Source organism: Thunnus thynnus, chromosome 10 (assembly GCF_963924715.1).
Source record: "Thunnus thynnus chromosome 10, fThuThy2.1, whole genome shotgun sequence".
Taxonomy (NCBI): Eukaryota; Metazoa; Chordata; class Actinopteri; order Scombriformes; family Scombridae; genus Thunnus; species Thunnus thynnus.
This window is the reverse complement of record NC_089526.1, coordinates 29,320,602-29,334,859: the sequence shown is the minus strand read 5'-3', so window position 1 is coordinate 29,334,859 and position 14,258 is coordinate 29,320,602. Positions and strand designations below refer to the sequence as shown.

Here is a 14,258-nt window from a genome sequence, read left to right as displayed (position 1 = left end):
ACATTGAGCTGAAAGAGGTTAAAGGTGGCATGGTGGCTTAGTAGTTAGCACTGTTGCTTCACAGCATGATGGTCCTGGGTTCGAACCCCAGCCGTCCCAGGTCCTTTCTGTGTGGAGTCTGCGTGTTTGCGTGGGTTTCCTCCCGCCATCAAAGACATGTATGTTAGGGTTAATATTCCTGTCAGTGCCCCTGATTACTAGCACTGGCAAAAAGAAATGGATTTAGTCCCTGGGCACTGCACCACAACTGCCCACTACTCTTAGTGTATAGGATGGGTCATATGCAGAGCAGTGCTGAGAAATGCCAATAAAGAAATCTTAATCTTAAAATGCTGTGTAAGACAGAGGGGAACTATAGAGTTGGGTGATGATTCTCTGTAGGTTTTAATATTTAAACTTTTAATTTCTTCTGCATGCATCTGAATCACTAATGGTACAGCCAGCTTCTCTGATCAATTTCCAAGTAACAACAGCCAATCCATAATGCCTCATGTGCCCACATACCTTCACTACAAAGCTAAATTTGCCTCCCTACCTCAAGACAGCAGTGATTCAGACTTCAGCCTGTCACTTCTATATCCTGACGACATAAACCCTCTGCCCACTTTCCATTAAAAGATAGCACTGATTCCAAGGACAAAAGAATAGAAAGCATGACTCAGACAGTCATGACTAGCTGTCTGCAGTGCTCATCAGGTGAAGCGAATAAAAGGATGAAGAGTGCTGAAAAGTTGATAGTTCTGCCTTAATGAGGGAAAATGAGTGCACATTTGTGATCATTAAGCAAATGTGTTTTACGTATGTGGCAGTTGTTAACTAGCTGTAGTTGATTAAGTTGACTATCACCATACATACACAAAAGTGGTATTGTCGGTCTAACTCAAATGTGATAGTAGCTTTTGAAATGCAAGAGCAGGAGCTCTATGTTTTACTCATTAGATTAGACAAGGCCATTCCTCATTGCTGAAGTGCATTTGCAGAAATAGCCCAGGGCCATCTAAGTTTCTCTCTTTCTGTCTCAGACAAACACACAGAAGCTTTTACACATACACTCATGCACACTATTCATCTGTGTTCATGTCTATCTACCCCCTCTCTCGATTTGGCTGACTGACTCTCCTGGTTCAAAGCCACACGCCTCTGCAGAGAGAAAGCAGACTTAAGAGAAAAGTTTTCTGGTAGCGCTAATTTCTGCAAGTAACTGCTGATGTCAAAATGAAGCCTATTCTCACAGTCTTGAGTAAAGTCTGCAGTTTAGCGTGATCACAGTATCTGCTTTCAGGGGTAGCAAAAGGCAGATTAGCAGGTGGATCTCTTAAAGCGAAATCCATCCATTTTCTACAGCTTATCTGGGTACAGATGGTGTTGGTGAATGAAATGTCCTGTTCCACATCTTTACATGCACAGCTTTTAGGCTAGTTTTACCTCAGTATGATTGTTTATAGTAACGTTAGTAAGTGGCTCTTGTGATGGTCGGTCTGTCATCTGTTGGTCCACCACTTAGGTTCAGACTGAAATATCTTTATACCTAATGGAAGGATGGCTATGACATTTTGCACGAACATTCGTGTTCCCCAGATGATGAATCGTACTGACTGGAGATCCCCAGGCTTTTTCTCTAGTGCCACCAACAGGTCAGAGTTTTTACTTATCCAGTGAAATGTCTCAACTCCTTCTCAATAAATTGTAAAATAGAAATATTTTAACAACTATTGGATGGATGGCCATAAAATTTTATACAGACATTCACGGTTCTCAGGTGATGTATCTTAATAACTTTGGTTTTTCTTCTAGTGCCACCATGAGGTCCACATGTGTGGTTTTGAATTAAATATCTTAACAACTATTAAATAGATTGTCATAACATTTGGTACAGACATTTATGTCCCCCTCAGGATGACCTGTAATCAATTTGGGGATCCTCCGACTTTTCATCTAGAGACATCATTAAGTCAACAGTTTTATTTGTCCAGTACTTTGGTTTATGACCAAATACCTGCAAAACTAACAACATTCTATGACAGTAAACTCAATATCTTTGGGTTGTGGACTGTTGTGGACAAAACAAGACGCTTGAGGACGTCAACTTGGGCTCTGGGAAATGACTGGGAAGTGATTGACATTTTTTAACATTTTCTGACATTTTATAAGCCAGCAAATGCAGCCTCACAGAGCTCCTAGCATGGCTGTAGACTTTTAGTTTTGTTCATAGTCTTGTCTATACAAGTTTTATTGTATTATTACATTATATTATATTATTGAAAAATATCTTAAAAATAGTTATTTTAATCCTCAGTTGGCAGACACTTTTTTGACATTTTCTCTTTAAGGGATATTGTCCACTGTTCCAGTATTAATATGACCAGCACTTGCCAATGCTTCACCCAAAAGACTGTGTCATTCCTCCCACAGTGGTCTCCATGTTTTCTATTCACACGCGCCTCCATTTGCCGTAGCAACTGGAAGTCAAGGCCCACTCCAGCTAGCTAATGCTCTCTCCTGCAGAGAGTGTGTAAATGCTTGTGATGCTCATAATTGGCCTTGCTGTGGGAGTAATTGAGATGGATCGCAGCCAGCCTCTCTCATCTTCTTCAGATAATGAAAAAATCTGAACATAGGGAGAAAGATAAAACTGCCTCATCCACTCATCAATAGTTGATATCTAACCTTTGTTTACCTTCCATCTGAACCGTGGCACTATCAGCAGAGCAGACAAGCACAGGCGGAAGTTCATTGTCTCAATAAGCAAAAAAAGAAGGGAGAGAGCATTCATACTGATTATTTAGTGAGATTGAACAGAATAGCGGGGTAGATGAATAGATTACTACTCATGCGGATAAAGTCGCCATGGGAAACGTATTCATCTTTGGTGTGAGGGTGAGGCGAGACAGTGTGTGCATGTTGTGTATTTGTGCTTGGGTGTTTATTACCACGGGACAACTCAAACAGTGCTCAGCTGGCTCTGTCAGCGCAAATAAGTCTCAACAAGTGGACGGCTTCCCTCACTCTCTCCCTTTCTGTCCCTCAAACTCTGCCTTTCTACATCTGTCTCTCTGTACTCTCGGATCCAGTCACGGTGTAGAGGGAAGGTAATAACCAGGACATTTATATGATGAAGCGTTCCTCTCATTCTCATTCTTAAATGGCCAGGTAGTGGTCCCGTCAATAGCTACATGCTTTTTTTCTCTCCATCTGTCCTCACTTAACTGTGGCTTTGGCCATTTCCGGCTCCACAGGAGCTGATGTTGTGTTCTTGTCTGGAAGCCCCCCGCTGAAAGGATATAAAAAAACTTCTTTTTTTTTTCTCTTTGGAGCATTCAGCTTGTAGTATGGATGCTGCTTTGACCACTAAAGCTCAGTGAAGTCTGTCTAAAATGTAAAAACTTCATACTATATGTACGTTGTAGACAGAGAAAGAGAGGAGAGCTGACAGAAACGTCCAGGTAGTTTTCACTGCTGAATTACTGAGAAAAATAAAGAGACTCCATAGTGGGAGGCGAGAGGGGAGAAGGAGACAGACAATCAGCCTTGGATGATACACCAGCTGGCAGAGAGCCATGTGTGAAGAAAGAGAACATAAAAAGCCACAACCAATTAAGACAAGGGTTGTGGTCTCTGGACGCTGGGGGAGACAGGATCAAACCTGAATAACACTGGCTTTACTTTTGATGCAGGAGAGTACTCTGACTTTGAACAACCTCAGATGTGCTATTTAAAGAATGGCTGTGTTAATTTCCTACAGCAGCTGGGAACTGTAGTTTTTAGCAAACATTGCTCGAACATGCAAGAATTATGATCCCTTTATTTTCATGTTTTTCCAGGTTATTGATGTGTCCACTTTTTTGTGTTTGTTTTGAAGCAACATGTTCTAATGGATAAATGAATAGAACAGTAAGTTATGTGAAAACTAACAGAAATCCATTTTTTATTATTATTTTAACATGCTGTGGAAAAAACAGCCATGAAACAGCACTTTGCATGTCAGATCTACTACCGGCCATTCTGGTTTTTAATTGCACTTAGAATTTCTGGCCAACCACCAGGTTGCTCTCTGTAGTGCTGTGACATTATGTTCACTATGGTGACTGTTACATAGCTTTACCAAAGAAACCATTGCATGCATATATATATATATAAAAGGGGTTTTTGATTAGTTGTGACTACTATGCACATATCTGATGCTACAAAATAAACTCCAGAGAGTGGTTGTGTGTTTATTGTAATGAAAGAACATGTCACCCAGTGCAACAGTGTGACTCATTGATGTGTGTTTTAATAGTTTTTGGACAACAATGGAACTCTATAACACAGAGGATATAAAATATATCAAGCTTTGATACACACACAGAATACTTGTTAGTGGATCAATTCATTGTTGGTTTTGGTCTTTTAATAAGTACTTTGTAACTGTGTTTTGAAAGGTGGTATATAAATAAAGTTATATAGAATATCTTATCCCTTAAATCAAGCAATCCCTGTCTTTTATGTTTTTAAGCATTCATTGGAATTGTAGATTTAAATTGGTTGAGACTGAACATTTCTCCTGTCTTTGGCTCTAACTGTTTTCATAGCACTGTGTGTAGTCGGGAATATTGAGAGAGTTATAAGCTTCAGATCATTTCACTTCTTATTGGTGGCTTGTAATTTTGGGATTTAGGAATTTAATCTTATTCCACTGCATTGCCCTGGATTAGACCAACAGTTAAATCCCTAACATGTATTATTGGCTAAATGTACTAAGCACTCACAGCAGTTTGAAGGATTTCGATTAATAACAGACCCGGCTCCAAACTGAAATGAAGGCTGATATTAACCGTTGTGCCTCAGCTCCGCTGTGACCCAGGAGCTGAGCCGCCCTGCCACTGAGTAATAGGAGGCATAACCAGCACCTATTTAAAGCTCCCACTGCACTGTAATCACAATCAGCCCTCCTCTGTTCACATGTCAGCTCCCATTCCCCTCAAATCCGCCTCCTTATTAGAGACAGAGAGAGTGGGCTGTGATTTCACTGTTTACTGCCAAACAGCCTGCAATGCAACAGAGAGCAGAGGAGACACAACACTGATAAATAGTCTGTGTGTGTGTGTGTCTCCACCCCACCTTACTGAACCATGAAGATGTAATGGAACGTTGATGCAGTGCAACAAGTTGACATGTTGGTACTGAATGGTGGAAGCACTGTGAATATTGACTCACCTGTGTGTTTGTCTGCAGGTTAGGGTTAGGGTTAGCAGCAGAATAAATGTTACTTATATCAGTAGATTAAATGTCACAGGGACATGTTACATAAGATCCTGTGTGTTTGCCTCCCTGGATCTCTGGTATTATACTTTCACAGTCGTAGAGAGCATTGGGGATGTAGAATAGAGTGTTTTTTGTTTTGTTGACTCCACCGTAGTACACTTGTCAGCAGGACAAGGTTAGCAAATGAACGACTTGCTCTTTCTCTTCAGATCAGCAGGCTGAATAGAAGCAGCTGTGACTGGACAAACTGAAAAGCACTGCAGAACATTTCCTAAGCATTCAGCGTGAGAGAGAACAGCAGAAATGTTGTTTCTGAATTGAGGTATCAGGATTGGTATCGGTGGAAAAAGTTGGAACTATGGATTTTATTTTTGTTTAACATTTATTTAACCAGGAAGTCGGTTGAGGTACATTTATCTCTTTTACAAAATAGCCGTAATGGTAGGGTAGTTCACACATCCAAAATCATTATTCCTTCATTCATTATTCAATCATTATCATTCTCTGTATACAAGACACTTGGTAGTTTAACATATAATGAGCAGTAAATTGAGATTTTGGACACTTGTGAATCATCATCACAACTTTATTGTTATTGTGAGATTTTGTGGGCAACACAGAGCATACATTTACACTCAGAATTTGGACACACAAATAAAATGTCAGAGGGTAAATATGGTAGACTGTACAGTAAATGGGGAGTGATTTCAGACACAACAGCATTAAAAAAATGCACATAATTCATTTAGAAAAGGCAGAAGTGTGACTATTAACTGTTTAATTCTTCATAAAGGCAGCATTTCCAAATGAGGTTTGGCATGTAAATTATTCCAAGCCCAGGGTGTATGTAGTATGAAAATGCAGTTATGCCAAGTTCCAAACAGACTAGGGGGCGTTAAAAATCATCCATGTAGATGATCTAGTGTAGCAGTTCCAAAAATCTTTCCATTGGTCTGTATTTCTGACTGCTGTGGATCTAGAAAAGTAACGAGCTGCAAAGAGTTTTACGATCATTTTAACTCATCATGTTGTGAGCTGCATATTTAACAGGGTTTTTAATACAGTGATTTGGATATTTATTGCTTATTTCTTCTGTTTGAACATTATCATAAAACCTAGAAGTGAAACATTACTAGAAACACACAGATCTTGCCTGTCAAGGCACCCAGGATTGGTAACTGCTGCCCTAGTATGATAGAAAAGAAGAGAAGGTTTTTTTTTTATAGAGGTAGACAGGAAGTTTACCAAGAATGGCTTTAAAGATGAAAAGGTACATATATAAAGGGATGAATCTTCCAGTCAACATATATAGATTAGAATGATTGGTTTGAGATTTTAACATACAAAATAAAAGTTAAAATAACAGAGTTGTGACATTCCTACAAGCAACAGTTTGCATCACAGTACCTTCAGATTTGGAAATAGGTGATTTGGAGATCTACAGATTAATCATTGATTATATGGCTCCACTTGTGTTCTCCATGTAGGCAATCTATAAGATGGTGTCCTCCGTGATGAAGATGCCTGAGGACGAGTCGACACCTGAGAAGAGGACAGAGAAGATCTTCAGGCAGATGGACACCAACAGAGACGGTACCCCATCTTCTTTTTAGCATCTATAAACTGTTAGAAATTAGTTTGAGTGACTTTAAAACTACTTGTTGGTTGTTTTTGTGTATTAAGGTGTATTAAGAATATAACTACAGGTACTGGCTAGTGTCATTAACTCTCAAAAAAACCCAGAAATACTGCCACGTTGATTTAGCTGGTAAGAAAAAAAAGAGCAAGTTGTTCAAAGATATTTTGGATTCTAACTCGTGACCTGAATTGACACGTAGTATTAATCATCTAAAATGTCCTTTTGCTTATCTACCCAGATACAGAAAGATCAAATTAAGTCACTGATTATTTGGTTAATTGATTTCATTGAACCGAAGCACAACAGGCATTTCCATTGCAAATGTATCACACAGCTTGTCACAGCCACCTGGCTAGCTGGCCGGCAGCTGTTGTCTTTGTACAAACCAGCCTCATTTTCCATCACAGAAGCACTCCAGCCTGAAGCAGCAATTCATTGACAACAGAATTCACACCTGACCTTAGATTTTAGTCATACACAACACACTTCAGTCACACACAAATGTACCGTATATGCTCAGACAGCACATTCATACAGCAGAAACACTACAGCTGTGATCCTGAGCAAAGGAGACACAGAAATAAGATGAGAGGAACAGAGAGACACATTGAGGAATTGAGGTGAGTAATATACGTAGGAGAAGATGTAGTGAAAGAAGAAGAAGAGTAGGGGGGGAGAGGAACTGTGAGAATAGTGACAGCAGAGCAAAAGCAGCAAGAAAAGTGAGAAGGAGTGTCCTGACCTGGACATGGGGATGTGCTGTCTTTCTTCTGCTTCTTCTAATGAGAATCACGAGTAGTGAGGAACACAGTCTGTCTGCACGTCTGTCTATTACAAGAGGGGTCAGGAGAATGAAGAGCCATCTCAACACTGCCACCTCTTGGTGAGAAGTAGACTATGATTAGGATACACTGTCTCGGTTTATGAAGGCAAGGAAGAAAAGGAATCCTGAGAGATTCATCTTGAATGGTGTGTATTGTTCTCAAGTTTATCCACAAACCTTCAATATGTTGAACACAATCACAAATCCTGATCATCTCCCACCCCCAGAAGGACTGTTCCGGTAAATAGCCGTAAAGTTATTTGAGGCTTTCTGCCCCATGACCCACCAAGGAATTTCACTAACTTGAGCAGGTCCTTGTCACAGCATGAGATAGCCTATAAAGGAGAGGAGGGGAGGAGAGGAGTCACATATTCACTGTAGAATGAGTAAACAAGCTAATTAGAGAAGAGATCCAACACAAACACAGTTAGTGACGAGCTGAAATGCAGCAGAATACTGTCACTGTCAGTAATTTCTGCCATTTTGTCAGAACAAAATTTGTCCCCCAATAATGTGTTGGAATGCAGTGTTGCTCCGTGTCGTTAAAACAGAAGGTCATTTTGTCTTTGATATTACTTATTGTACATTTAATACTCGTTATACTCTACACAGCACTGGACCCTCTGGCAGAACCTGGATCTAGTTTGGCCTAATGTTAATTTCATTAACGAAAACTATGACTAAATATGTTTGTCAACTTTTTTTTTCCATGACTAAGATGAACGACAAACATTAAACTGTGACTATATCAACATGTATTGTTGATGAAAGAAGATGAGACTAAAATGTTGTTTGAAAAATGAAAACCAAAATCTCTTTATTTTCTTTGACAAAAAAGAGGAGACAGAATATTATAGACAGGAGTCGCAGCCTGAGCAGCACGTTAGCAGAGCAGCATCAGCAGCGAGTGCTCCGTCTGTGTGTGTCTACACTGGAGGCGTTCAGGTGCAGTGTTGAGTGTAGGTCATCCACGTGTTGGTAGCACTCAGAGCCCAATACACACTGACTGTAGTTACACACATAAAGCAGAGGAAAATAGATTTCAGGTCACATTTATATGTATACAGTGAAACAGCCCATGTAGACATCTGTATTGATATAAGTAGCAGTGTATGATTGTTGTTACTCTAGCAAACCTTACCTTGTTTAACCTTTAATATTGATGCCATGTGAACTGGCTTGCTTGACAGCAATTTTGATAACCTTATGTCATTATTGGGCCCCAGTTGTTGAATCATGTGAGTTCAAAATAAATATGCAAATCAGAACATGTTCGCTGACTGAATGTATTCAGACCAGACACTGTCTCCATAGCTGCATTCTTAATGATTCAATCTGTGTTTTTCTTCAGATAATGATAAGATACAATCTTATGTGAAATAAGTTTGACTAAAATGACAATTATTGGTTTGGTCAGACTAGATTGACTGAAACTAAACTAAAATAGTTACGGTTTTCTTTGACTAAGATGAGACTAAAATGCCCAGACTTTTAGTCAACTAAAACGTCTAAACTGGTAAACTAACAAGGACATTTGACACAGGACTAAAGGAAAATAGCTGACAAAATTACTAGTGTTAATTTTGTCAGCCTCTTTCTGTTCTTCAGTTCTCTGCTATATGGAAGAAGTGCACAAAAAAGATTATATTCAAAATAAAAATATTGTATTCAAAAAGATCATCCCTCTTACCATCTACTGTTGGTGTTGTGTGTGATTTAGGTAAGCTGTCCCTGGAGGAGTTCATCAAAGGAGCGAAGAGCGACCCCTCCATCGTCCGCCTGTTGCAGTGCGACCCCAGCAGTGCTGGACAGTTTTAAACCTGAGGCATCAACACAACTTGTAAGGCTCACATTCAGCATCTTCACCTGCAGTACAACAAATGTCACCAGACTTGAAACTAAAATTTTTAGAACAGCAAAGTGTAGTGAGTTGGGAGAGGTGAGGGTACTGGTGTTGTTACAGTCAGTTCTATGAAGGTCCATTAGGAGGAAAGGTGAGGATCAGAAGGCGGACAGCCACAGGAACAAAGGTGTTTCTCCTACGAACAGCCTCCCAGGCAGTGAAGACACCTGCTGGAGGGAATCTATTCAGAGGCTGCGTGCACTGTGCAGCATGTGGGAGGGGACTATCTGTATTTCATGGACTGATATGAGAGACTTTGTAGGTGGTGACCTGTTATTTTGAAGCAGGTGTTGCATGCTCCAAAGAAGCTTCTTATTTTTAAAGCCCTGGTGTGTAGGATTTGAGAAATACTGTCTTTGTTTGCACCTCTTGAAAATAAGTAAAATTTAAGTTCTCTGAAGTCCACACATATGATGTAGAAATGAGTTGTGTAAGCTGTGTACTGTGACTTTGAATCTGAGCTGTGTCATCTACAGTATTAGGCTGGTGCAGGCACTGCTGCAGTGATGGTGTTCAAGTCATTGGATTAGCCAAAAACAGACATTCATGTCTTTTTTTTACTTTCCAGAAAATGTAATATATTACTATTTATAGCAATTTTATCTATATTGCCAAACTCTAGCTGGGAAGAGGGAATTGATACATCTTTAATAATTTACCAATTATATAATTGATTTAACAGTGTATGTATTCAGCATATGAATATTCAAATATGTGAACGTCCTATGTTAAAGGATAAACAAAAGTAGATTTACCTGAAGAAAAGAACACGGATTGATGCAACCTTTTAAAATGGTTGTTGTACTTTATGTAATTTAGACAGATCCCTTCACAAAAACACATTAAATTACCTGGCAGCACTTGACCTGGATCCTGTTTCCTAAAAGCATATTAAGGCTAAACCTCTGGGTCTGATATTTATGGGTTAAGATCATTTTAGTCTTTAGATGCCTTTAGAGAACCGACCCTAATATGTGTCATATTGTATCATACCTGTAAACCCTGAAATTCAGCATGTGATGTCTAATTACCATATCAACACCTGTTATCACTGCTAATGTGGTCACCTTCACTTGTCTCCTTGCAGTGCTTCTTTGGGTGACTCTTGACGCCCTTAACTCTCCACTATGGAGCAGACTGATGATGAAGAATGACAAGCTGATGACGATGAAGAAGACAGGCCTTCAATATGCACTGAGGACTTCAAAGATGGGCACAGGAGCCACATTCTCCAGTTTATCTAAACCTTCCAAACCCCTGCAGAGACTCAACCTGAAGACTTTCCCAAACCTTCATCAGGTTATCCAACTCCACCGATTGTGTAATTGACCGGGATCCCTCAGTCCTCCTATAAGCATGTCAGAGTGTAAAGAAATGTCTACCGTAGGTTGTATATACAGTTATAAACTGGAGTCTCTGTATCAGTGTCTTTGCTTGGCTCTCTCTCAAGGCTTCAGCCGGGGTGACACAGAGCCTCTATCACTCTAATGTGTATCATAGACAGAGTGTGTGCATGAGACAACGAGAGAGAGAGAGAGAAAGAGAGACATGATGGTGTTTAATAAAAGGACATACTGTAGGTGAGATTATTTAATCTGCAGAGAGGACTGGTGAAGTTTGTCCTTCACTCAGAACAAGTACCACTTTTAGTTTCCTCTTTTCTACTATGAGAATGTGTACGTGTGTTTGTATATTTTGCAAACTCGATAGACTTTGTTTCATAATTTGTGCTGGGGCATAGAGCTGCCGCGGTATTGATTTTTTTTGCTTATCGCACAAATTAGCGAAGCCATTCAAAGTGTTGCGGTAACAGCTATAAAAAAATAATTTAAACCTCAGATATTATAAAATAATTGGTTCCTAAATACCGTATTGGTCCGAATATAAGGCGACCCTGATTATAAAACCACCCCCTCTTTTCCAACACCTGTTTTTGGAAAAATACTTTTTGAATATAATTTACATCATAGTATAGTTACATAGTCTCATATTCTCCTACCAGGCTCTTGGAAGTAGTCAAAAGTTATTTTCTCTGTCAGTTAGCATTTATCAGACTGCTTGTTTGTCCTTTTCAGCTCCTTATCATCTGTGACAGTGGTATTTGGCAGCTTGACATATTCCCTTTCTGCAGCAGAGACGTCGGAAGACTCGTCATGAATTTATTTCCTCCGTGGCAGAAAAACACATTACATGAGCCTTCAAAAAATCCTGCAGGTTAAACTGAGCTAACAAAACATTTTTAGGGCTGACTCACTGTAACACACTCACTATAGACAGACTTCAGGACCCTTGCTAGCCTAGCAACATTAATGCTACAAACAACCCATAATGAATCATCTGTGTAGGACCGGTACCTTATCTATTCAAAAAGAAGATCAGATGTTGCGAACATATAATTGTCTAGACCCTGAGTAGAAGACAACCCCACTTATTCGGACGTATTTCCAGGGAAAAAAAAACATCTTATATCCGGACCAATACGGTAAACCTTTCAAATGCATTTATTCGTCTAGTAATCTATTCTTTATAGCCTCTATAGTCTAAATGTCTATCTTTATGTCATAGCACTCCATTCATCACATTATTCTTTATGTCAAGCCTGAAAGAATAACTAATGTCCCATCACTTGAGCTGCTCACTGAGCAGTGAAGCTGTGATCAGCTTGACTCTGCGGTGGGCGTGATGTAATTGCGATACGGCGGTAATGCAGTAACTGCGGCAGCTCTACTGGGGCAACAAGAAAATGTAATGTTATGCTACTATGCATATGCACCCTAACCAGTAGTTTGATTTTGTGAAGTCTCACTGATGTAATGAAGCATCCCTTTATTCATCATCTGTTCCAGTGGTTTTTCATCAGTAAGAATCTGAGAGAGTTTTGAGTGGCAGTGTATTACTGCACTCTAGCTTAAGGAAACATAGAAAACTAGTCTTTTAAGTATGAGTACAGTGTAGATATGTTAAAGTTCACCTCAATTTGTTAAACAAATTCAGATAGTCCAGAATGCTCAGTTCAACTTTCAGAACAAATGTTGTGAAATAATGAAATTGTTTGTTAATTTAAGCTGTTGCAGGATATCAAGCATGCAAACCAGTCTCCTCTTCTTTTGACATTTACTATGTGAAGAACAAAGACACACTTCTTCATGTTCACTTTTAGATGTTTTTAAGTGCCGCATGTTGAATCAGTCGTTGAACAGTCGAGTACAGGGGGGTATAGACTAAATAACACATATGCATGTGACTTACGCGCATGTGTGTGTTTACGTATGTTTGTGGATACCAGTGGCTGAATGACCAGTCACCCATCCAGCTCTGCTCGCTTCTGTATGTAAGTATTGTCATCGCTAGTACTACCAGTAGTCAGTGTTATTGACAGCGAATGGACTGCTGAAGCTGACAGATCTAATGGTTAACAAGAACAACGTCACGGAGGCAAAGCAAGCAGGAGCCGAGGCAACCACCGTGCAGAAAAATCTATACACATGCAGACACACTCACTGTTTGTTGGGGATGCTGGGTAGTCAGAGCTGAGAGCTTTTTTTTCTGTTTCAGTTGAGCTCAATAAATGAAATCACGGCTATAATGTATATGTGACAGAACCAAGCAGTGTACATACACAGAGAGGACTTAAGCAATAGTCCCTATTCTGAGTATGCTGTCAATTAAATAACATGTAAGCAATTTACAGAATTACATAAAATGTCACATACTGTATCAACATCCTAGCACTAACGCGAACACTCCTTCTCTGCTTCACTCAGCTGACACAGAAAACTCAAAAAAGCTCTCCCTCCTTTTGATTTTTTTAGGAGGCTCAACAGGACGAGTGTGCCCCTCCCCTGAATGTAACTGAGCCCTCCCCAGGGCTGAGTAAGCCGTTTCAGTTATTGCATTGTTTTCCAATTAGAAAAGCTTTGAATGTTTTATTGAATAACTGCTGTTTTTTGTAAAGAAAAAAAAGATGCAGACAAACAAAACCAAGAATCACAACTACTGCAATGATACTGTCACAATGTGTTGCTTTTATTGTATTTTTATGATTTTTCCTTTTTTTAAAAAAAAAAAAAAAAACAAAAGCAAAAAAAAAGCTGCATCAGGTGTAACATTTCTGTTAAACACAAAATAGCATCTTGTGGTCAAGTGCCAAATAAAAACAAAAACAGTATTGTATAAATTTATACTGTACAATTGTTATCTGTTGAACAAAATGTTTGTAATTGTTGCATTTTGTAGGTTTTGTAAGGTATCCTGTATTTAGTGACTGCAGTTTTGGAACACAGGATTCTGTTTTTCGGTCAACTTTAAAAGGCAAGAATTAAATTTACAATTTATTGTGTGCAAGCATGTATGTGGTGTCTGCTAAATTGTGTTATACTGTATTGTAGTTTGAGTTAAACCCAGGCCGGTAAATCCTGTAGCCTTTTTGCAGATACACTTGTATTGGTGTATGTCAGCCAATAAGTACCAGAAATATCAGTAAAGAAATGCAAAAGATAGTTTAACAGCATCACCATTACAGTTTGTGCACCAGAGAGCACAGTAAGATGTCCCGCACAAAAACTATTGACACAATTCTTTAAAAAAAAAAAAAGAAAAGAAAGAAAGTTAGACAATTCTAATCAAAATGTTGTTTATATTTAGTTTTT

General features: G+C 39.2%; 1 protein-coding gene across 3 annotated transcripts in view; it reads left to right on the top strand.

The window, feature by feature from the left end:
* Positions 1-13,960, top strand: part of LOC137191931 (neurocalcin-delta A) — a 75,275-nt gene extending 61,315 nt beyond the window's left edge. For all 3 annotated transcript variants that reach the window (XM_067602430.1, XM_067602427.1, XM_067602429.1), the window contains 3 exons: positions 6,732-6,837; positions 9,427-9,546; positions 10,697-13,960. In XM_067602430.1, the coding sequence (XP_067458531.1) occupies positions 6,732-6,837; positions 9,427-9,524 (204 nt within the window). In that variant the 3' untranslated portion in view covers positions 9,525-9,546; positions 10,697-13,960. The remainder of the gene's footprint in view (positions 1-6,731; positions 6,838-9,426; positions 9,547-10,696) is intronic.
* Positions 13,961-14,258: the final 298 nt, after the last annotated feature.